The following is a 24,387-nucleotide window of genomic DNA, read 5'->3' on the forward strand; positions in this document are numbered from 1 at the left end:
GTCATTCTATAAGGAATCACAATCTTTGAGAGCTCTCTCCGTGACCCCTCTGTCAGGCGCTATACAAACGAGCGGGGAGACATATTAAATACAAAGGTCCTTGTGTAGACTGATTTTTAAACTAATATTTTACAATGTAAATGTAAGTCATCACACATCTTCACATAATTTTGAATATTCCTATTCAATATTATCAGAAAGATTAAAAATGTGCCCTCCATACCTAAAGGCAGACTGATTTTTTTTTCCTGTATAAAACCCAAAAGAATCTCTTTTTTTGCAGCATCACAGAAAAAGCAACAGTTTTACATTCACTCATTTAATGTTCACATAATAAAAATTTCAACCACTAGCTTTTTTTGTATTTGATAAAATCTTGACAAACTTTTATCCTGTCTGGACAATCACACTAGCTACCACAGGAGTTCTTTGCAGCATTAAAGTTCCTAAACCTCCACAGATGAAGAATGCTTTGAACTTTGAAGGAAACAAAACTACTTCAGAGGTGCCATTGATTCTTAAAGCATTTTCTCTCCAGATTCCTCTGAAGGTGTAAGTGATGGGACTCCAGTTTCAAAAAGGTGCCAGGCATTAAATATTTCAGTTTAACTCTTGCTCTTGAGTTCGTAGATATCTTCTAAGGGTCAACGTCGTCAAGGTCACTTTTAGGCTCACCAATCACCATGGGAGACTCCGAGCCCTTTCAACACACAAAAATAATGATGGTAGTGCACACGTTATTCTTTAAAAGGTAACCAGTGAAACCTTAGCACCCTGATTGCTGTCAGGGTTATTTTGTCTGTATCACATCTTTAAAATGCAGCCATTAAGTAAATATGCAGTACAGGGAATTCTTAGTGTGAAGCCCACCATGAATTCTTAACATGAGAGGATTATTATTTTATTTACCTGTTGTAGATACCTGTCTCCATTCTCATTGGCTGGACTACTCTCTGATCCATTACTGCTTCCTGATTGATCTTTCTCATTCAACAGGGCTGTGGCATATGCCAGCGTGTCCTAGGGTAGAATGGAAATTCAGGAAGTTAGATGCCAAAAAGGCCACATTCCCCATTCATTCAATTATCGTAATTAAAAGCTCAAAATCTGCCAATATTGATCACATGCTAATAGACCTGCCATAGTTTGGGAGGATGTAACCAAGGTAACCACGTGGATTCACTTAAGGGTGCCCACTGTAACCAGGAACAGACTTAAGATCCAACCTCCACAGGAAGAATGCACTTAAGTCCACCTGTCTATAATAAGATGCCAAGAAAATGGCTGGTCAGCAAGGAGTAGGAAGGGGAAATGAAAATAATATAACACTACCTCTTGTGATTATGACACGTACCTGCGCTGAAATAGTGCGCTGGAAGGTTTTTGCAGTGGATGTTTCATTGGACACATTACTCTGTGGAGCCCAATAGTGTTCCGACATCTAAATAAAAACCAAAGTAGAAATTAAACCTGAGCAGCAGAAACACATTACATGCCTAAGGCCTCGCTTGTAGGTTCCACAGCAGGATGGGCCAAAAAGCCTGTGGCAAGGCTCCCCAAATCTGTGGCATACCTGTGCAGCACACTGGACAGCCTGTGTCCGCATCACTGAAACATTCTTATTTAATTCATTAAAAGGCACCAAAGCCAAGATGTATAATAGCAGTACAGTAATACTGTTCTATTTTTATAGCAAATTTCATTTCATGCCTGTTACACCACATTTTCAATTTTCAGTATGGTGCAGTTTCTGCACTGGCAACATAACTGCCTTGTAAAAGCTGTCGGAAAAAGATGGAGGTTTTTGCAGCTGGAGAGTGTCTCGGATTATTCAACAGCAATGATACCCCATGCAGTGCTTGCAGAGAGACCATGGCCTAATCTGGACTGCAGAAGCAGAACATGGACTGGTTTTACTGACCTTCACACTGAAGCGTCTTTGAGTACTGGAGAGCCATTGCCTGACCTGCATTAGCTGGGAGCTAGAGTTCCTGGCCATGGCAGTAGAAATTGAGAGGACAGTGGTGTCTGTTTAATGCATACATTTTTCTGTGTTGAACCACCACGGGTTGCAAGAAATCTCCAGTGGAAGGTGGCTCCCTGCACCAGTATGCTGGCAAGGGAAGGTTTCCATACTGGATTTTCTACATTGAACTTCAGCCTCTGAAAGCTTCCAATGCTGGCTTTCCTCATGGGGAGGGACATTAGTCATGGGGATCAGCACTGATTTAAAAAAAATATTCTAATTTATAAAAACTATGCACGAGTTTTCTTTACTGCTACCTATGTGTACATTTGTGTGCACACAATCCTTTCTATTTTAAAGTAAGGAGCCAAATAAAGTGACTTTTCCAAATGTATCCATTTAGCCATGTCATAATGCTACTTGCAATTCCAGGATAAACTTGCACTCTGTCATAATAATGATCACAGAAACCAAGATGAAATCCATGCCTATTCCAAAAATACAGCAAGGGCAGATTTGAGCTTATAATTAGAGCTGGGCGAATGACTGATTTTTCATTTTGGCCAGCGAACCCAAAAAATCAGGGACATCCCCCCGGTCAGTTCAGGAAAATCAAAATATTTTCTGATTTGGGAAGAAAAGATCTGAATCCATATCTCCTACCTACCATGTGAGTGTCTTAATCACCAGGCAACATTCTCTCTCTTTAGTCCAACGAATATTTATAGATTTACACAAAGTGGAACTGTGGAGATTGACAACAGAATAGCCTAGAGCCCATTGGTTAGGACATTCACCTGCTCAACTGAATATTTACGTATTTATACAAAATGGAAACCTTCAACAGGAAAGAGAGCAATCTACCACAGACTAGTCTAGAGCCTGATGGCTAGGCTGCTTGCCTGGGAGGGAGATCTGTGTTCAAGTTCCTGTTCCAGATCAGGGATTCCCACGTGGGTCTCCCACATCCCAGACAAGTGTCCTAACTACTGGAGTAACAGTTATAAATGGAAGGACAGACACATAGAGACAGTTTTCTGAAGCTGATCGTGAAAACCTTTCCCCAGCCTAAACTATCAGGGGAAATTTGTGAATAGTTTTGGGTCAACAAAAATTAAATTAAAAAAAATTCACATAGATCAACTTATAACAGAAATCTACAAATGTAACAAGGAAGAGAAGACAGACAGTCTCTCCATAATATTGCCCCAGCCAAATTACCTTCTTCTGTAGCCACTGTACAGCCCAGCTCCAATGATGAGAATTCTCCTTGAAATAATCTTTAGCAGCAGGGCACCTTGGAAATTGAGAGCATATTTATTATCCACAATAAAGGCAATCTTTTCCGCTAAATCTGAAATTCAAAGAATGCTCCTTCCTTTTCACACATTGCAAGAACCAAGTCAGTCACGGTCTTTCCTATATGTCATTGTTGTGAACACTTTTTTTTTTTTTTTTGTTGTGAAGACAATGCTATAATAAATTAACTGGCTTAGTGATACACAAATAACACTGAATGAAATTTACATCAGATAGTCTATTACATAAGTAAGTTAAAGGTGAACTAAGAGCATACATTTTTAAACCTTTTATTAACAGAATACATGATTAGACTTAAAAACTCGAACATTTTTACATGAAAGATCTGAAATCCTTCCTTATATTTATCTTCCAGAAACCTGCATTTCGCATGCAAGAACTGACAATTGCCTTAAACACTACAGAATGCAGCTCTCCTGCTTTGGCTTTCGATGTTGGTATCATCATCTGTGGCAGGAGAAATCCAACTCAGTGACTAGCAGATTTAAAAATACTCTACACACAACTTCAATCCATCTCAAGGGAACCTAGCACCTCATTTTCAAGAGATCCAGAAAACTTAAGTAGACTTCAAGAGCAGGCCTCTGAACTTCAACTGCATTACAGTAACCCAGCCTACAGGTGACAATTTGTGAGGTTGTTACTATGGAGAGATTAACATGAACTTTTCACTTTCTTTTACCATTACTTACTTCTGAGCAAGAGTAACAAGGAACTTGACACACTGATAGCAACGACTGCTGTCCACATGGTTACTATGGTGCATCAAGGCTGGAATGAGAGGGAAAAAAAGTTACCAACCTTTTTGTAACTGTTGTTCTTTGAGATATGTTGCTCATGTCATTCCATTTTAGGTGTGTGCGCGCCCACATGCGAGGTCAGAGATTTTTGCCTCAGCTGTATCCGAAGGGCCACCTGTGGCACCCTCTTGAGTGCCGTGCTCATGCATCAGTATATCAGGGGCCAGCAGCCCCACGGGCTCTCAGTTCCGTCTTGCTGGTAACTCCAACAGAGGGGCAGAAGGGAGGGTAATGGAACGGACATGAGCAACACATCTCGAAGAACAACCGTTACGAAAAGTAGGTAACTTTTCTTTGGGTGCTTGCTCATGTCGATTCCATTATAGGTGACTCACAAGCAGTAAGTATCAATGGAGGTGGGCTCAGAGTTCACGATCTTGCAGCTTGCAGCACTGCTCTGCCAAAGCCAGTGTCATCTTAAGATTGCTGGGTAAGTCTAGAATGAGATGCGAATATGTGGACAGAAGATCAGGTAGAGGCCCTACAGATGTCTTGGATTGATACCTGTGCCAGGAAGGCCATTGACAACACTTGTGCGCTAGTCGAGTGTGCTGTCATGATCGCTGGTGGAGGCACCTTCGCCCGCTCATAGCAGTAACGGATGCAGGCTGTGATCCAGTATGAAATTCTCTCAGCAGACACTGGACAACCTTTTATTCTGTCTGCCACTGCAACGAACAACTGCAATGACATCTGGAACAGCTTTGTTCTATTTGTGTAGAAGGCCAGTGCCCTCCTGACGTCCAGGGCGCATATCCTGCACTCCTCATCTGATGCATGAGCCTTTGGAAAGACGACTGATAAGTATATATCCTGGCCAGTCTGAAACTTGGAAACGACCTTCGGCAGAAATACTGGGTGCGGTCGCAGTTGGACCATATCCTTGCAGAACACCGTATAGGGTGGCTCCAAAGTAAGCACCCTGATCGTGGGCACTCTGTGGGCCAATGTTATCGCAACCAGGAACGAGACCTTCCAGGAGAGAAGCAGGAGACAGCAGGAAGCCAGCGGCTCAAACGGAAACCCCATGAGTCTCGACAGCATGAGATTCAGGTCCCAGGGAGGGATGGGATCCTGGATGCGAGGGTAGAGACGCTCCAGAACTTTCAAAAACTGTGCTGTCATGTTGCGAGCGAAGACGGATCTGTCTTGGAACAAAGGATGGAAAGCGGTGTTAGCGGTCAGGTGGACTTTGTTCAATGATAAGGCCAAATCTTGGAGTTTGAGGTGCAACAGATAATCCAGGATCTCCTACAGCAGGGCCTGCTCAGTCCGAATACGCTGTTCTAAGGTCCAACATGTGAATTTTTTTCATTTGGCCAGGTAAGTTGCTCTGATGGAGGGTTCCTGCTATTCAGAAAGACCTGTTGGACATGCTCGGCCCATGTCCTTTCTCCCACGCTTAACCATGCAGTAGCCAAGCTGTCAAGTACAGCACCGCACTGGTTCGGATGCAAAAGGCTGCTGTGGTTCTGTGACAGCAGATGTGGCCAGAGGGACAGCTGTAGCGGGGCGGCTACTGAAAGGCTCAGCAATGTGCTCGCGAGGCCACGCGGGGGCTATTAAGATAACTTTCTCCCTGTCTTGCCTGATCTTCGCAAGGACTCTGTGAATCAGCAGCACTGGTGAGCAGGCATACATCAGTGCCCCTGACCATGGAATGAGAAAGGGGTCTGATAGGGAGCCCCAGCCCATTCCTTGAATCGAACAGAACGCGCAGCATTTTCTGTTCTGCCTGGATGCAAACTGGTCCTCCTGGGGAGTCCCCAACCTCTGGAAGATTATGCTTACCACCTCCGGATGAAGCGACCACTCGTGGCAAGAGGAGAAAGTGCTCCTGATGTGATCTGCTAGGACGTTCCTGGTCCCAGGCAGGTGTGTGGCTATCAAATGAGTGGCATGCAGCACATAAAAATCCCCAAAGTGGAGAGCTTCTTGATAAAGGGCCAAAGACTGGGAATCACCCTGCATGCTGATGTCATGCATCACGGCAGTATTGTCCATCAGGACCTGCACTACTTTACCCTTCAGGTGGGGCAGGAAAGCCTGGCAGGCCAGGTGAATTGCTCTGAGCTCCCTGATGTTCATGTGGAGGGCCAGACGGTCCCACAACCAGCAGGGTATAGCACCAAGATACTATGTCCAGCACCCAGTGGTCTGAGGTGACCCACAACCAGGCCGAACGGTAGGGATGAAGACGTTTGAGGAAAGGACAGGGTGGATCCGGGGAATTGATGGAGGAATCTCTCTTGATCGCACTCTCAAAACGAGTGCTTCTGGCCCTCGGGATGCTTTGCTAGGTGCGTGGGAGGATGTTTCTCAGCAGACCCGACACCTGAGGCTGCCAAGGCCTTGGTAGCAGGGGTGGCTGGAATGGCTTCTGTGAAGACCGTGGTGTATGCATACCCAGCAAGCGAAGCGTGGTCTGAAAGCCCTTCAACCCATGCAGCCTCACATCCATTTGTTCAGAGAAGACACTATTTCCATCGAAGGGGAGGTCCTGGATCAAGGTCTGCATCTCTTGGGACAGGCCGGGGTCTGAAGTCAGGACCTGCGCCTCTTAACCACCGCGACCACTGTAACCGCTGAGTCCGCCATGTCCTACGCCATTTGGGGGGGAGCAACTAGCCGCTGTGGTGCCTTCCTTCACCAGGGTGCTGAATTCTTGGGCCAAACCCTTTTGGGATGGACTCCTGGAACTTATGGAGGGAGTCCCATAAATTAAAATTGTACCTGCCCAAGAGGGCCTGATGGTTCACCACCTGGAATTGCAGGCTGACAGAGGAATGCATTTTCCTCTCAAAAAGGTCCAGTTTTTTGGCCTCTATTTTTGGGAGTTGAGCTGGTGTGCCCCTGCTTGTCTTTATTGTTGGCCACAGACACAACCAGTGAGCCCAGAGATGGGTGGGTATAAAGGTACTTTGGCCAGGATAAAGTACTTCTTTTCGTCCCTTCTGGAGATGAGATGGATAGAAGACGGGGTTTGCCAGAGGGCCTTGGCAATTTTGAGGACTCCATCATGCACTGGTAGTGCAACACGGGCCGGGGTAGAGGCTGAGAGGATGTTGAACAAAGTGTCCGCCTGCTCGACTATCTCTTCCACCTCTAGGCCCAAGTTCTCAGCCACCCATTGAAACAGGGCCTGGTGTTCTTTAAAGTCATCAGATGGGCTGGCCCATGAGAGTCCTGTGACCCGCCTTGTCCAGGGATCAAGAGATGACTGTACCACTGGGGAAGGCCCTGGGACATCGTCCCCTGTGGGAGAGGGAGGTTTAGGGGTGGGTGCAGTCTCCTCTACCCCAACCTCTGAGTGCGACTCATGAACCGAGTTTGGTGCTGCCGGTGCCAACTGTTGCGCCGAGGCAGCAGCAGAGGAGCGGTGTGAAGGGGGCATCATCATGACCAGCATGTCCTATGCACTCCAATAAGGCCAGTGGCCGTGCTGCCAAGGTGGTGCAGGCGGAGGCCTCTGCTCTCTTGGCACTGGGAGAGCTTGGGAAGGTGTCGATACAATCAGGAGTTTGGGTCCCTACTGGTCCCAGGAGTCAGTGGTGGATCCTCTGGGGCTAAGGGCCCTGACAGGGGAGGCATGTCCACATGGCTTTGGAGTGGCAGGGCGGCCCAAACTGGGTCCTCTGCCCGATGGCCTTTCTAGCCCAGTTCCGAGGAGTCGTGCTTCTTTGTTTTCTTTCTAGGCACCAGAAACAGGGAGCAGTGCTGGGTGGAGCCTGGTGCAGGGGGTGCGCTACTCACTGAGGCCAAGGTACTGGGCGAGTCTTGGCGGGATGGCTCGGAAGCCGGACAACGGACAGCCTCCATGAGGAGAGCCTGCAAATGAATATCCTGCTCTGAGTCCTGGGTCGACATTTTTTACAAATATGACACTTGTTCTTCACATGTGATTCCCACAAGCATTTGAGGCAGCTGGTGTGGGGGTCACTTACAGGCATAGGCCTGTTAAAAGTCCGTACAGGGCTTAAACCTGGGAAACTGGGGCATGCCCTGCCTGGTGTGAAGTCCCCGCTGGGACTAACTTCTGACTCCTAACAACATTTAACAACTACTGAAGACTAACTACTATAAACAAACTATTTACAAGGCCCTAAGGCTCTAAGTCAGAAGAGATGAAATCACTAGCCCTTGCTATGCAAGGAAAGGTGCTCCAACTAACCACCATGGGTGGTAAGAAGGAACTGAGAGGAGGTAGGGCTGGCAGGGCCCGATATACTGATGCATGAACGTGGCATTCAAGGGAGCACCACAGCTGGCCCTACGGATACTGCCAAGGCAAAAATTTCTGACTGTGAACATGGGCACAGGCCAACCTAGAATGGAATTGATGTGAGCAAGCCTTCGAAGAACAGAAATATTTAAAACATAATTCACACACAGTTTTGTGATACAAACAGCTACAAATTGGATTGAAAATATCAGGCTAAAGCAAAAAATTCTGGCATTCTATAATTTATTAGAGCTTTCAGAAATGTTAGACATTTGTAAAATATTCACGCTAACAGTACTAATTTTGCTCAAGATTCTCTTACAGTTTATCTGAACCCTCCTTTTTGTCTAAACTAGATCAAAGTAAAACTGCAGGCAATTATTTTATGCACTGTACCTGGATTTCAAACAGCAGTTTACATACAAGCTGTAAATCTCTGGTAATACTGTTATCTTCCTCCTATCCATCCTACTATAGATTTTTACATGGTTCCATCTACCAGGAAGCAAATTAACAATCAAAACCAGGATAAAGGACCCCAGCTCACCATATTCCAACTGGAGCTAAAACTTCTAAAGCAATTATCAGAGGGGTAGCCATGTTAGTCTGTATCCACAAAAACAACGAGGATCCTGGTGGTACCTTAAAGACTAACAGATTTATTTGGGCATAAGCTTTCATGTGTGAAAAACCCACGTCTTCAGATCCACACAGTTTTTTACCCACAAAAGCTTATTTATCCACGAAAGCTTATGCCCAAATAAATGTTAGTCTTTAAGGTGCCACCAGACTCCTTGTTGTTTTTCTAAAGCAATGTCTAACTCCTCAATATATAAATAAAAGCAAAATTAATCACCCAGGAACCCCTTAATGGAGGATGAGCAAGTCAGTAATTTTCCTATGTTGTTAAGTTTCTTGTCTCTGCATCCCACAATGGAGTCAAGCTGGATAAAAATATGTTAATTTTTTTAAAAAAAATCAGATTTTGTTGAATTAAATAAAACACATTTTTCTTTAAAATAACCATTTAAAATTGAATTTGAAATGATAACAACTAGTAGTTCTGCATCCTCTCACACCTAGTTCTTACTCAGAAATTGGAAGAGGAAAACAAGCTTTCCTGCTTTTTCAACTCCCAGCTGGTTTCTTAACTCTGAATGAATGAGTCACTGAATTGAACTAGCTGAAAAAGCTGCAACAAAGAAAATATTCTCTCTGCACCTACAAATAGCTGACAAAAGCTGGTTTAGCACTTCAACAAACTCTGTTCTAGTAGCTTCCACCAGTTCAGTGGTTTAATGTAAAGGATTTTAATAATGATTGTAAGTTAGGCTGTAACATAGGTTCTAAAGCATGAAGGACATGGAGACCAGAAACAGCCAGTTCAATTAATTAACCACAGATACTTATATTGTTTAATAAATCAGTTGGTTTTAAATGCAAAACATTGTTACTTGATTTTTTCTTATCAGCACATAAAACTGTTTGGTAGTTAAATAAAACTATTTAAATTTTTTTTTTGCGCATTTGAAGTCCAATTTTCATCCAGTTTGATGCAAATCCTGAATTAAAGAATCAAGTAAAGAAGAAATGTGTTATCACATTTTCTAACGTAATAGATGTAAAAAAATATGAATCTGAATAAATGTATTTAAGCTCTATACTTGCTTAAATTTAAATATATGTATATAGATATAGCATATCCCCTTGGCTAGCTAAAGAAATACCAAATTTAGTACAAAGGCTATATTTAGTTGCAAATCAGCATGTTTTAATGGTTGCCAACTGATGATTTAAATCAATTTGTTTTAAATAATCTACCCTGAGCAGAGGTTGCAAGAAAGGATTCCAGGATCTGCCAGAAGTGGACTTGTTACCCAAAGGTTGTTTTGTAAATGGCTTTGTGGTCTTAACAACAGTAGAGAGCACAGTAATGAAGTCTGTGAAGTATCTGAACAGTTTCTAGGAATTCCAGGTTTAACTTAGTTATCCTCATATCAATAGTAGGATCTTGTCCATGTGGCCAAGGACAGTAAGATTTCATGACAAATGAAGCATGAAAGACACCATGAGGGGGAATGATGTTCAAACTCACACCTGAGAAGAAGGGATAGCCCCGCAGCTGTTACGGTACGAGATCCTTGAACAAATTTTCCTCGACATCCGGACAGAAAAGCTGCAACACCCTTGGAGAATCCTACTTACAAAACCACAGTGGTAGAAGATTTCTTTCCCACCGTTTCCAAGAGCTCTGTGGCAAAGGAGTCCATGTGGGTGGGGAAGGGCTCAGCAACTTGCTGACTGGGGAGAGCTCTTGGTAATACCATTATTAGAAGGGGAGAGCAGCTCACATTAGAACCAAATCTGGGATGGGGCTGTATGTGTATGTGTCACATCCCCTATAGTAAGAGAAGGTTTTATCATTCCACAGGAGATTAGGGCTGTTGCCCTCCTTCTCCCACACTTTACCTTCCAGGTCAGAGAAGCTTTGGGGGAAAGAACCTTGACTCATGGAGCAGGGGGCGGGGGAAACCACCTTAGCTATGGAGAGCCTGCATTCAGATACCAGCCCTCTGATTCAGCAGGATCAGAACACCTGGAGATGAGCTAAGGCCTGCATACAGGCTTACACACTTTTAAAGGCAGGATGCATGCATCCAGTCGTTGGTAAGATTACTGAATCAGAACAGGGGTCACCACATTCATAAGGGAGGAAGACTGGAGGAGGCAGCAAAAGTATTAAGATGTGTAAGGAGGAGACTCTCTCGAGGAGTCTGTTGTGCAACTGGGTTGAAAGTCAACCAGCCAACTGAGAGAAATTCTCATCTCTTTCACTTACTTCACATTTTCTTCACATCTTTTTTTCCCCCTAGGGAAAGGCCAAAAATGTTGTTAGTATATAGGTTGCTTCCTATATACTAACTGCTTTTCCTCCTGGTCTCCAGTGCAAGGACTACATTGCAGTACGGGGCCAGGGAGAGAACCTTTATGACAATACTATATATTTATGTGTACACTATATATTTATGTGTACACTCACCCCCCAATAGTTTGGACCTGATTTGAACTCTGAATGGCCTTCCCTGATGTACGTGTGCTCCATTCCTCTATCAGCTCAATGATTTGTTTTGTTTGGGAGAAATAAGAGTCCATTTCCTCCCGTCTATCACCATGATATTCTCATGCTCTGCTTTTGGATAACATGTGAAATCAATTTCACTACGAGGTTCTTCAGTTCAGCAAGATATAAAAACCAATAGGTTATCTGGACATTTGTCAAAGGAAAGCATTACCACATTTCACACAATAGGCCTACTTGCCTAGCAATCCATTTTCAGTCTCAAATGCAAATTTGACCCTCTCTACTTGTAAAGGGTCTTCAATAACCTGTGAAGAAAAAAAAAAGGGTTGGTAGAACTTAGTGTTGTGTGAGAGGTACTTGCAAGGTGGTCTCCATTATAACCATGGTCTCTGGTTCTTCAGATTTTTGTGTTTAAATCATAGAATTGTAGGACTGGAAGGGATCTCAGGAAGTCTTCTAGTCCAGTCGCCTGTACTCAAAATAGGACTAAGCACTATCTAGACGAGGGGCACGCAAACTTTTTGGCTTGAGGGCTGTGTCGGGTTTTGGAAATTGTAAGGAGGGCTGGTTAGGGGAGGGGGTCGTGGCCCAGATCCCACCTCCTATCTGCGCCCCCCCACCTCATCCAACCTCCCCGTTCCCGGATGACCCCCCTCCCCGGGACCACTGGCCCTTACACCCCTCCTCCAGGACCCCTGCCCCTGACTGCGCCCCCCGGCCCATCCAACCCCCTCTCATTCCTGACTGCTCTCCTGGGACCCCGCCCCCATTCAACCCCCTATCCGCCCCTGTACACCCAACCACCCCCCCGAACTGCCCTGTCCTCTATCCAACCCCCTCGCTCCCTGCCCCCTTACTGCACCGCCTGGAGCACTGGTGGCTGGCAGCGCTATGCCTGACCACTGGATCCAGGCCAGGCTCTGCAGCTGTGCTGCCCCAGAAGTTCATAGCCCTTCCGCCCAGAGCACTGCGCCGGCAGCGGAGTGAGCTGAGGCTGCAGGGGGGAGAGTGGGGACAGCAGGAGAAGGGCTGGGGTAGCCTCCTGGGCCAGGAGCGGCCTGCAGGCTGTAGTTTGCCCACCTCTGATCTAGACCATCACTGACAGGTGACTGTCTAACCTGCTCTTAAAAATCTCCAACAACAGAGATTCCACAACCTCCCTAGGCAATTTATTCCACTGTTCAACTACCCTGGCAGTTAAGACGTTTTTCCTAATGTCCAACCTAGACCACCCTTGTGGCAATTAAGCCCATTGCTTCTTGTCCTATCCTCAGAGGTTAAGAAGAACAATTCTTCTCCCTCCTCCTTGTAACAACCTTTTATGTACTTGAAAACTGTTATGATCCCCTCAGTCTTCTCCAGACTAAAAACACACCCATGTTTTCAATCTTCTCTCACAGGTCATGTTTTCTAGACATTTAAATCATTTTTGTTACTTTTCTCTGGACTCTCTCCAATTTGTCCACATCTTTCCCGAAACGCGGGCACGCAGAACTGGACACAATACTCCAGCTGAGGCCTAATCAGTGCTGACAAAGTACCAAAAAAGAACGTTTATACATGCTGACTTTTAGCGACAGCTGCGTGGTGTAGACAAGCCCAAAGAAAGCTATCAGGTTGATTTGATATGATTTGTTCTTGACAAATCCACACTGACAGCTACTTATCATATTATACAAACATCACACTAGGTGTTTGCAAACTGACTGCTCAATTATTTGCTCCATTGTATTTCCAAGTGCTTTCCAAGAACTTAAGCTGACTAGTCTATAGTTACCTGGGTCGTCCTTATTCCCCTTTTTATACGTTGGCACTATATTTGCTCTTTTCCAGTCCTCTAGAATCTCTCCTGTCTTCCATAACTTTTCAAAGATAATCGCTAATGGCTCAGCTCCTTGACTATCCTAGGATATATTTCATCAGGCCCTGGTGACTTGAAGACATCTAACTTGTCTAGATATTTTTTTAACTTGTTCTTTCCCTATTTTAGCTTTTGATTCTACTTCATTTTCACTGGTGTTCATTAACTTAGATATCTAAGTGCTACTAAACTTTTTGGTGAAAAACAAACAAGAAAGTCATTTCGTATTTCTGCCATTTCCACATTTTGTTATTGTTCCCCTTCCCCCGCCCCCAGTGAGTAATGGGCCTATCCTATCTTTGGTCTTCCTCTTGCATCTAAACATGGCTGAGGGGTGAAAACATTATCTAAAGTTGTATCTGTTCTCTCATTACCTCTTACGTCTCTAGCTAATTTAATCTTGTTAGGTGCCTTGGTCTTTCTAATTTTGTCCCTACATTCTTGTGTTATTTGTTTATATTCATCCTCTGTAATCTGACCCAGTTTCCACTTTTTGTAGGACTCTGATTTTGAAATCATTGAAGATCTCCTGGTTAAGCCAGGATGGTCTCTTGCCATACTTCCTCTCTTTCCCATGCAGTGGGCGAGTTTGCTCTTGTGCCCTTAATAATATCTTTTTGAAAAACTGCTAACTCTCTTGAACTCTTTTTCCCCTTACACTTGCTTCCCATAGGATCTTACCTACCAACTCCCTGAATTTGGTAAAGTCTGCCTTCTTGAAATCCATTACATTTATTGTGCTGTTTTCCCTCTTACTATTCCTTAGAATTATGAACCTGATTCTCTTCAGGTCCAAAATGAAAAAAACAAGACTTGTAGCATTTCAGTGACTACTGCAATACTGAGTAAGTAACACAGTTTACAATAGACAAACTCTCAGTTGAAAGGAGGAAAGATTACAAGGTGTGTGTGTGTGTGTGTGTCAGAACTGTGACCACCATAATAATGCCTTCCTTCAGTCAGGTATTTAAACGTAATCCAGCCTGCTTGGGCAGTGCTTCACATACAAGTCTTTACTCTTCACTTACCAATATCTCATGAAGTAACTGGAATATGTTCTTCAGTTCATGAGGGGGGGCAGTTTCCAGCTGATTCTTTATGTTAGAAAAACAAAATTCATCAGATGGTAGAATACACACCAGCATAAATTTGATGTAATTCAGTAATAGTTCAAAATATACCAGAGATAGTTAACATTCCTTGTTTGTAGTTTACAAAAAAACTGAACTATTTATTTGAACCTTAAATCCTAAAGGAAACTCCAAGGAGCGTACAGACTATACTTAAGATCCCCCAAAAATATTTAAAGCCCTTGGAACACAACCCTAAGTTCAAAGCCTGGAACAGACCATATGCTGAAAGTCTACTTTGATTAGCTTTGTACCTTGATGAAATGTAGCACCGTGAAGGAAAAGTGCTCGTTACAAAAGCAGCAGTATACCACCATCTCGATGAGAACTGACAACGATCCAGTTAGCTCCCGTAACGCATGCATCACCTAATGGAGAGATACATATCATTTCAACACAGCTATAGTGTTACTCTTAAAAGTTATAGCGTTATGGGATTTTTTTAGTATCCTTCAGGGATGTAACTTTGCTTCCTATCCCACAGTGGCCAGGTCAGTCCACCCCCAATCACATTCCATAACATTGCTGCTTTCCATCTCTGCTAAGCTTGCCTTCAACAATAATTTGGCTTGCAGCCCACTTATGAGCTATGTTACTGAAGTTTCCCAGTGTAAAAAGGCTGAGTTGATATTTTCTGATGTGTGTTCCAAAGGCTAAAATGTTTGTTTTATTTCTCAAGTGTAGTGGTATTGCAAAGAACCAACATAACTCCAGCTTTTAAACACACAAGATGTGGAGACATTTAGCACAATAGCTACCTCCAGTAAGTAAGGCTTCCCCTCAGACAGGAACAACAAGGCTTCCACTTCTTCATGGAGGGACAGAAGTGGACCTGAGACAGTGATGCTAAGAGGTGGACGCTGTTTAAAGATACCAGGAGCTAAAAGAAAAACAGAACACACAACCCATGGATATAACACTGTTCTGCACTTCAAAAACCACCATCATTTCTGTGACAATGTTGGGTTTGCTGCAATCTCTGTTGGCAGCAAATAGTTTCCAAGAACCTTCATCTCAAATGCTGCACCACATACAATACGCATCACCACACAATTACTTAAGCACAGAAAATGAACCATTTATTATGGCGTCAGCATCCTAGTGACAACTTAATAAAGTGCTAAAAGACCACAGCAAACGAGTTTACTTACATACATTAACTTTGGATACTTTTATCTCAAGTTTTAAACACAATCTCTACCATCACATTCAAGTGTTACAAACAGAATTTAACATCTTTCTAGTACTTTAAAACCTCAATCCCATCTCAAAGTTTGGCAAATTTAACAATTCTGTTCAGTACTGAAACTTTTCTTTCAAATGAGGGAGGAGATGTCTCTAAAGTCCCACTTCAAGCACTGAGGATCCCAAATTTTGTCTTTTTATCCCTTCCACAGCACTTAGTTTAACAGGAGTGTCTTTCCAGCGGCAGATGGCTGGATACTTAACTGCTTATTTAACTTTACCTAATAATTAAATATCCTTTTGAAAGGGATATGGAAAATGCAAGCAAAGTACAAAGTTGAAAGCTGGTTGTGTCTGGTACATGGTCCAGACTGGACTGACATAGCTTAATTCACTCATGCTGGTAAAACTCTCTTGGACACATGGATGACAGGGTGCTATGAAAATGATATATTCACACATTCCTAGAGTGTTAGCCATATTTTTAGTTCACTGTGATATTCAAGTATCTCTACACGTACACAAATGAAAAACACGTGGGCTCTGCTGTATGTCTCACACACACTATTGGTTTCAATGTTCAAGGTAATTTATTTCCCTCAGTGATGACAAAATTAGTTCCCTCCACAAACGTAAGATCATCTCAGCAAAGTGCCATATAAAAACTGAAAAGTAACTCTTACCCACATTCCTCTGTGAGGAGACATCAGAGTGCAAAACAAGTAGTGCCACAGTATTGTGAAGGAATCCAAACTCCCGAGCTTGTGCTGAACTCCACCTGCGGTTCTGTTTGGCAAAGCATGGATCAAAATATACATCACTCCCTACTTACATGGGTAGTAACACATTCAAAGCCAAGCATCTATAACTTTTTCTTCTCTGGATGCAGTGAAACCTTCCTGCACTACATGTAATAAAAACCCACTCAATCCATCACAGCTACGAAACATCAATTCATTCAGACAAAGGTGGAGTTTAAGCACAGATTTAAAGGAAAATGATAAAATAATCAGAGGAATACACCTTTTTAAACCTCATCAAAAGTCTGTCCTCTGACTTAAGCATATTAAAAATATGGGAATAGTCAACCTAAGCACACACGACATACATGCTATTCAGGTGTTACCTGGTTATTTTGCCGGTTGGGGCCAAGGAGAAAGTTGATCATATGTCTTAAAGCAGAATGTTGGAGAAGAAGATTGCTAGCCCTTATACCCTGCTGTCAAAAGACAGAATGCAAAGTTAAACATTGCTGTACAGATAAAGAAATTACGTTTTTTTTAGGAGTAAAAGTAATTCGCTGCACAGGCTAGACTCTAAATTCCCTACTTACAAAGGAAGTGTTTCTCTACCAATAAGCTACACCTTCACATAGCAAGAGCACTGAATAAAGGATGCTTTATGAAATTCTTCTTAGTGGTTTGTAAGCTTTTTGTGCCGTTAAAACAATTACAAACCATGCTGTGATGTACAGCACCATCCTTTCTGCTATTCAGCTTTCCACCGCAAACCTTTTAGCCTATTTCTTTAAATATTGTCAAATTATTGCATTTAGACTTAAGCAACACAGGCAGGGTTTAACATGTATACATTGCTTGTATTTCTAAACTCTTCTGTCCCAATCTAGTGTTCAAAAGCCATGTACTTTACAGAGATAGGAGTTTTACTCATTTGAATTCTGGAAAGTTCTCATTATTGTTTTCTTAAATAGGTTGTAGAGTATCCAAAACCAGTTCCTTTTCTCATGCCCTTTTAAATTAAAATAATTTGAAAAGCTATTAGTTCATTTAGTTACCTTGTGTACAAAGTTGTTGAACAGGAAAAAGTACTGTGCACAGTTTTTACAGTTCTCGGGAACATCTTTATCCAACAGAGCAAGTAGCACCTCCATCAACTGATGTAGACTTTTTAACTGTCAAAAAGTAATATTTAAATTAAAGTGGCAATTGTCTACTGTGTAAATCATTCAAAAACACCCCCTATTAAGGTTGAGGGCTAGTTAACATCACTGTGTTTATATTCAGATGTACTTATTGTGATGAGAAAAACCAAACCAGGATGAAGCACAGTCAAAACCTGCTTTCCCCTTTCAGACAGTAATATTATGCACAGTATGAAAATGAAAGCAAAGTATCAACATTCAGCAGAACTTGCTCAGAGAAATGGAATTTGGCCAGCTTTGTCTCACTGGGCCATTTAGCAGACTGTTCTTATAGGTTTAATTAGACAACTTCCTAAACAGTGGCCCCAAAGGGGTAGGAACATCCTCCTCCCCATGAGAGAGTTATCCTAATCCATCACACAGAAGCATTCACTGAAAAGTCCATATACAAAGTTAGGAAATTAATTTCTGCTGTGAATCGCAGTCTGGCAATTAAGACTAACTTAAAAGCCCATTGGCAATGCATGGAAGTATGCTAGCAGCACAGAACGGTGATCATATTTTCTCAATTTCTCTTACAACTCAAGGACAATTCCATGAGAATATGTCTAAATTCATTTTTCCCACCTGGAAAAAACACTGTTTAGAAAAAATACTTCTTGATTCATATTTTCTTGTGGTTTCTCCCTTGTGGTATTACTAGGGACAGTTGCATATAAGCAGGAACACTGAAAAAGCTTACCTACTGAGGCGCTCTCACCCAGAGTTAATCCTCTAAGCACCACTGCATTTATATTCAGCATAATATAGTACCCTGAAGTGATGTTAGAGACTTCTGACCTCAGATAAGGAAGGGGAAGCAGTTGCAGATAACTCAGATTCTGGATGTGTGTACACCAGACTTGGTAATATCAAAAGAGAATAAATCAAAACATGACAAAGAATGATTTTCAAATAATGTTTTGGAATTTTTTTGTGTGGGGATAGCTTCTCTTTGAGACAACAAACTTGAATGTTATTTTTATTTATTTTATATATAAAATAAATAAAAATATATATATATATATATATTTTTAATAGGGAATACTGTGTTTTACCTAAACTTGAGCTCTTAAAATTGATGACTGATTGGTGATCCCTCAATTTCGAGGATGATCTCGATCTCTACCATGGATTTACATATAGGTCCTGAGATGACTCAGGAGTCTGATCCTGGGACAGCAAATCTGCCCCTGCAGTAGGTACACATTTTGTGGCAGGTCAGAGGCTTGCTAGGAGCAAGTTATTTCTTTTTCCTTCCTCCTATCTCTTTTTAGCTTCGAGGGCAAGGCATTTCTCCTCAAAGCGGGCCACTGTCTGATGGAGGATATGATGCCATTGGGGTCAGTTGATAGCTTGCTCTTCCCAGCTTGTGATGTCCACATCAGTTTTCTTAAGCTACACTTTCAGTGTGTCTTTGCAGGATTTTCTCTGACCACCATGGGATCTCTGACCATGGGTGAGCTGAGAGTAGAGGACTTGTTTTGAGAGATGAGAGTCCAGCATCTGCACAGAATGTCCAGCCCTGCGAAGCTGGGGCATGAGGATCATTGCTTCCATGCTAGTGACATTGGCTTCAGCAAGGATACTGGCATTAGTGTGGCGATCTTGCCACTTGACGCGAAGGATCTTCTAGCAGCATTGTTGGAGGTATCCCTCCAAACTCTGGAGGTGTTGTCGATAGGTCACCCAGGCTTGGCATCCATAAAGGAGTATAGGAACAATAACTGTCTTATAGACCTGGATCTTGGTGTCCTGCCGTAGGTCACGGTCCATGAAAACGCATTGGAGCAATTTCCCAAAGGAAGCACTTGTGCACTGGATCCTATGGTGGAGCTCACTCTCGATTTTTGCATTTTGAGAAAGTTGGCTATCAAGGTAACTCAACACTCTCCAAAGTCTAACCCTCGATGGTGATTTGTGGTGGGTCATGTGCAAGGCATGAAGCAAGTTGATCGAGCACTTTAGTCTTCTCAAATATTGAGAGAGAGTCTAGGCTTCGATAAGCTTGTGCAAGAAAATCCAGTATGGACTGAAGGTCATTCTCAATGTCTGCGAGAATGACACAATCATCAGCATACTGAAGATTAGTAATAGATGCCCTGAAGACTTTAGACTTTGAGTGGAGACGCTGAAGATTAAAGAGCCACCCATTCATTCTACATTGAATGTCAACTCCATTGGGGAGGTGATCTTTAACGAGGACAAAAATGACTGTTAAATAGGTGGAAAACAGGGTTGGGGCAATAATGCATCCTTGCTTAACCCCAGTTCTTATGACAAAAGGTTCCATCTCAAGGCCATTACAGAGAACCGTAGCAGTCATCTGATCATGGAGAAACCTTAGGAACTTAAATAATAAATTTTGGCCTCTCTCAAATTGATGAAAGCCATGTACAAATCCTAATTTTGCTCCCGAGACTTTTCCATCCTCTGTTACCTTAAAATTAAGGTGCATGTCATTCCCCAGCAAACTTAACTGCTATTTACGTACAGATAGAGGGCTGAGATCCCGTGATGTGTACCAGACATTCAAAATATGCAACTTGGGACTCCAAGACTGGGGTACATTGCATTATCGTGGCTAGAGGCAATGCAAATGAAGAGATTCAAGAGCTGAAGAACTGTGGAGAATGAGGTTATTAAAACCTTCTACTTTGGTCATTAACAGAGGTGCATGGTATTTTCTGGCAATACAGTGCCAGCTATAACATTACAAAAATCAATACACTAATTCAGAATTAAATATCACTGACCTTATCCTGATAAAGCAAGGCACCGTCTAGAGTTTTTTCAAGAATGGTGGCAACAGCAATTCGCACCTCTCTCACACTGCACTCCAGCAGGAAAGTCCTGGAAAATACACAATGAAGCTGAAGAGAGCTTGGGATCAAACCTTCAGTTTGTCTATGCTACTACTTCATGTTGAAGTTTGGCATGTAAAAGGACAAAAGCTGAGGCTTGCATTCATGTTTGCTCCTATTGCAACTGCCAATGTTTAGTTTTTTAGAGCAGCGAACCTGCATTTGATCACTTTAAAAGACCTAACTGAAGTTACAGTACAATTCATAAGAGACATCTATACATATAGCATTAACGTTCTTCAATCAGCGCTTTTATATATAGCATACAGTACGGTTGCACAGCAGATTCCTAGCATATGTTCCAGGCCACTCAGAAGTGATTAAATGGGATCTTGCCTCAACTTCTGAGAGCTGGCACACTTTCCCTACCCAGTGGTCTTCACCAATGGATGATCTTATACATGGCATGATTACCATGCAATCTTCTCCAGCAATAAAAAAAAATCCAAGAAGCAATTTCATAACAGCATACTGGCACCATCACCTCCTCTCCTAAATTTTCCATCTTAGATTACATGATAGGTGGCTTGGAAATGCCGAAACACTAGATATTTCCTTTTCTGATCAAGAACCAGCAAACTGACTTCCTGATATGAAATCCAAAATACCACGAAGCATGTAGGTAATTCAGAGAGAACTTTGTTTAAACACTAGTGAGTTTGGTGCAGAAAAACAAGAAGCCATTCAAAGTTAGGGGTTCTCTCACAACTAAGGTTATGGAAGGAATGTCAACCTTGAATTTCCTTGCCTCAATTAGTGATTTTTACTGCTAGTTAGCTAGAAATATATTACAACGATCAGGTGATTCATGGGAATACAGTATGACAGCTGAAGAGCTATTCCCTCAAAGTAATTATGATTTATCATCTAAATATTTAATACAATTAAGAAAATGCTTAAACTTAGATCATGAAGCTTTCTAATACATTGGAATATGTGCTAAAATGTAAAAAGAGCCTTGGATGCAAACAAAAATTTTCTTGTAACCCCAAAACAAGCCAGTATTTAGTTGTGAGCTCTTCACTCATTTAAACTGTAATAGCACCAGCAATGGCCTGGATTTATTATGCTCAAAAGAGTTGCTGTGGACATCTCCACTGAAACCTTGGAATAGTGCAAGATAAACACAACAATCTGCAAGGATTTAATGTAAATGCCTCTAAGAAAGAAATTAACTAGGCTGAAGAGCTTTTGTAAACAACCACTTTATAAAAAGCTGAGGACTGACAAATAACTTGAGAATTCTCAATGAAAGGCATTCTGAAATAAGGCCTGACTAGCACGTTGGTGGACTTTGTTTCTTGAACACAAATTACCTCCCCTTTCTATTAAGTACAATAAAAGCTGTTTGATAACATCCTTCTGAGCAACGTGAACCATGAAATTGGTCATCTAGGGACTTCACTGTAGAGGAGTCAGTGGGTGGATGAACTTATTCAAAGAATATGCTTTAGCTTTTACATCTTTGTAAGAGAAACAAAATTGAGAATATCTGCAACGATCTTGTTAAACACATTTAATCGTGTTTTCTGTTCCCTTCCTCTTGTAGCATAAACAAGCCAAAAGCTCCACAAACTCTTGTATTTCAAAGCAATCACTAAACTAGATTAGACATTTGTTTCTCCATTTACGTGGACATCACTATCTTATTATATTTATTGGCTTCTTCATGAAAAATTAAGCAATTAGATAATCACAAATACTATTTCAAAACATATGATTAAGGGATACAGAATATACTGAACAGCTCTTCTACTTTTATTAGTATGTGGCAAACCACACCTTTAAGAAACATTATTTATATTGACTTGAGAGAAGATATTGGTACTTACTTTACAAGCTCTCGTCCCTCTGATCCAACCAAATATTCAACTAGCCACTGACAAGCATCAAAACTTTTAGAAAGCAATGCATCAATGGTGGCAATCCATTCTTCTGTATCAATCCTTTTATGAAGCAGAGACAGCAGGATCAGTAAAACAGCTGAATTTCATATCTGACTTTCTTGTCTTATAATCAGTATCTGGTGTTTTTAGAGCAGGGGTGGGCAAACATTTTGGCCCAAGGGACACATCTGGGTGGGGAAACTGCATGCAGGGCCATGACTGTAGGGCTGGGGCAGGGGGTTGGGGTGTGGGAAGGAGTACGAGGTGTGGGAGGGGTTGCGGTGTGCCGGAAGGGGCTCAGGGCAAGGGGTTGTGACAGAGGAGGGGTACACGGTATATGAGGGGGCTCAGAGAAGGGGGTTGGGATGCAGAGGAGGTGCAGAGTGAAGGATGGGGCTCAGGGCAGGGGTAAAGGAGGAATAGGAGGGGGCTCAGGGCAGGGGGTTGGGGTGAAGGAGGGGTGCAGCAGGGGCTCGGGTCAGGGGATTGGGGTGCAGGAGGGATGAGGCAGGGGGTTGGGGCAGAGGAGGGGTTCAGGGTGCGGACTCTGGCCCGGCGCTGCTCACCTGGAGTGGCTCTCCAGGATGGCAGCGGTGCGCACCGAGGCCAGGTCGGCCTCCCTGCCTATCATGGCCCTGCATTGCTCCTGGAAGCGGCCGGCACCACGTCCCTATGGCTCCTGGAGGAGGAGGGGCAGAGCTCTCTGGCTGCCCTCCCACGGGAGCCACAGGGACGTGGTACCTCCCCCAATGCTCCCATTGGCTCCCCTCTGCTCCCCCTCCCTCACGGGCTGCAGGGACATGGTGCTCGGCCACTTCTAGGAGTGGCGCAGGGCCCACAGCGCCACGAGGGTGGCAATCCTGCAGGCCAGATCCAAAGCCCTGACAGGCCGGATCCAGCATGCGGGCTGTAGTTTGCCCACCCCTGTTCTAGAGGTAGTTATCGTTCTGCTGTGCAGCTTTCAGGGCAGCAGGACCCAACTTGACAGTCAAAGGGGAGTGGTTTGACTCCTTTTTCTGGGGAGCTACTGCCTCCACCACTGAAAAATATCTTAGGAATTTAACAAGATACAGTAACTCAGACTCTCTCTCTGTTTCACCTGTCTACAACGTATAAAGGACCCATGTCTTGATTTGAATTGAAAACATGTTGGATAGCACAGGACAAAATAGTGAGACATTTAAGAAAAAGATCATCCATTGCATTGTACTGTCTCAAATCCAGCCTAGCCATTCCTGCACTGAGATCCAAAAAGTGGGTTTTAACATTATTCATAAACTCTGCAATACTCAGGAAAAGTAAGTATTTATTTAAAACTAAGAATTTACTTGTGGTCATAAAATACCAGGATTTGGAGTCATTTCTCAATTCAGAATACACACTAATTAAAGCTTCGACCATTTTACTTGTATTTAAATCCTTTCTACCCCCACAACGATGTTATGGGTGACACTCACAGAAATGGGCAACTGCAGTAGAAGTAAGTTGTCAAGTTTCCCTCCCTGGATTTTTTTGTGTTGGACAAATTCCGTTTGTATTTGGAATCCCACAGCTGGAGAGTATTGCTGTGCTGATGAATATCAACAGGATTTGTGGAGTTAAGAGGTTTAAATGTATGTTTCAAAAAGTTATAGGATTTACAAGCCAGCAAATCTCATCAGGTGCGTGTACACAGAGCACTAAAATGAGTCCTTACCTGAGTTTTTTCTTGGTTCGTAGATAGGTTTGGAAGAGGAACTGGACCGCTAGCTGTAGGCTCACCTTTGCCATACATGGGTAATAGGGGTGTTTTAGCTTAGTCTGAAAGAAATAACACATTCACTCCAGTCCAGCAGTACCACTTTTCTGTTCATATTTGTTAAGAATCAGTAAACATTGCAAAATGCTCGTTTTTTAAAGTTTTGCTTCATTTGGAGGCACATTGGCCAGCCCCAAATTTTACCTACACTGAAATGAAGACTCTCCAGTTGAGAATACAAGAGCAATCTAAAACCAGGGCTATACCTTTGCTAAAATATGAACTAGCTTGCTGAAAAACCCAGCCAACCCAGGATGCTGGTTTGTTTACTGTTCTGTCATTGTGAGTAGACAGGACTGTACGAGCTCCAGGACTCTGGAATGCATCTATCAGAGCTGCTAGGCTTATAAAT

General features: G+C 42.8%; 1 protein-coding gene across 3 annotated transcripts in view; it reads right to left on the bottom strand.

Moving 5' to 3' along the window:
* Positions 1 to 272: 272 nt before the first annotated feature.
* USP24 (ubiquitin specific peptidase 24) overlaps positions 273 to 24,387 on the bottom strand; it is a 121,561-nt gene continuing 97,446 nt past the window's right edge. Inside the window, exons 53-67 of one of the 3 annotated variants that reach the window (XM_075067635.1) lie at positions 23,934 to 24,037; positions 22,184 to 22,297; positions 20,244 to 20,340; positions 17,362 to 17,478; positions 16,693 to 16,782; positions 16,250 to 16,352; positions 15,140 to 15,261; positions 14,636 to 14,749; positions 14,280 to 14,345; positions 11,629 to 11,695; positions 3,979 to 4,057; positions 3,188 to 3,263; positions 1,355 to 1,441; positions 910 to 1,020; positions 273 to 700 (exon numbers count right to left, since the gene is read on the bottom strand). In XM_075067635.1, the coding sequence (XP_074923736.1) occupies positions 638 to 700; positions 910 to 1,020; positions 1,355 to 1,441; positions 3,188 to 3,263; positions 3,979 to 4,057; positions 11,629 to 11,695; positions 14,280 to 14,345; positions 14,636 to 14,749; positions 15,140 to 15,261; positions 16,250 to 16,352; positions 16,693 to 16,782; positions 17,362 to 17,478; positions 20,244 to 20,340; positions 22,184 to 22,297; positions 23,934 to 24,037 (1,410 nt within the window). In that variant the 3' untranslated portion in view covers positions 273 to 637. Of the gene's footprint in view, positions 701 to 909; positions 1,021 to 1,354; positions 1,442 to 3,187; positions 3,264 to 3,976; positions 4,058 to 11,147; positions 11,178 to 11,628; positions 11,696 to 14,279; positions 14,346 to 14,635; positions 14,750 to 15,139; positions 15,262 to 16,249; positions 16,353 to 16,692; positions 16,786 to 17,361; positions 17,479 to 20,243; positions 20,341 to 22,183; positions 22,298 to 23,933; positions 24,038 to 24,387 lie in introns of those variants that run through there. The other 2 variants (XM_032766955.2, XM_075067636.1) reach the window with 2 other exon arrangements.

The sequence above is a fragment of the Chelonoidis abingdonii genome, chromosome 7 (genome assembly GCF_003597395.2).
Source record: "Chelonoidis abingdonii isolate Lonesome George chromosome 7, CheloAbing_2.0, whole genome shotgun sequence".
NCBI classification, from domain to species: domain Eukaryota; kingdom Metazoa; phylum Chordata; order Testudines; family Testudinidae; genus Chelonoidis; species Chelonoidis abingdonii.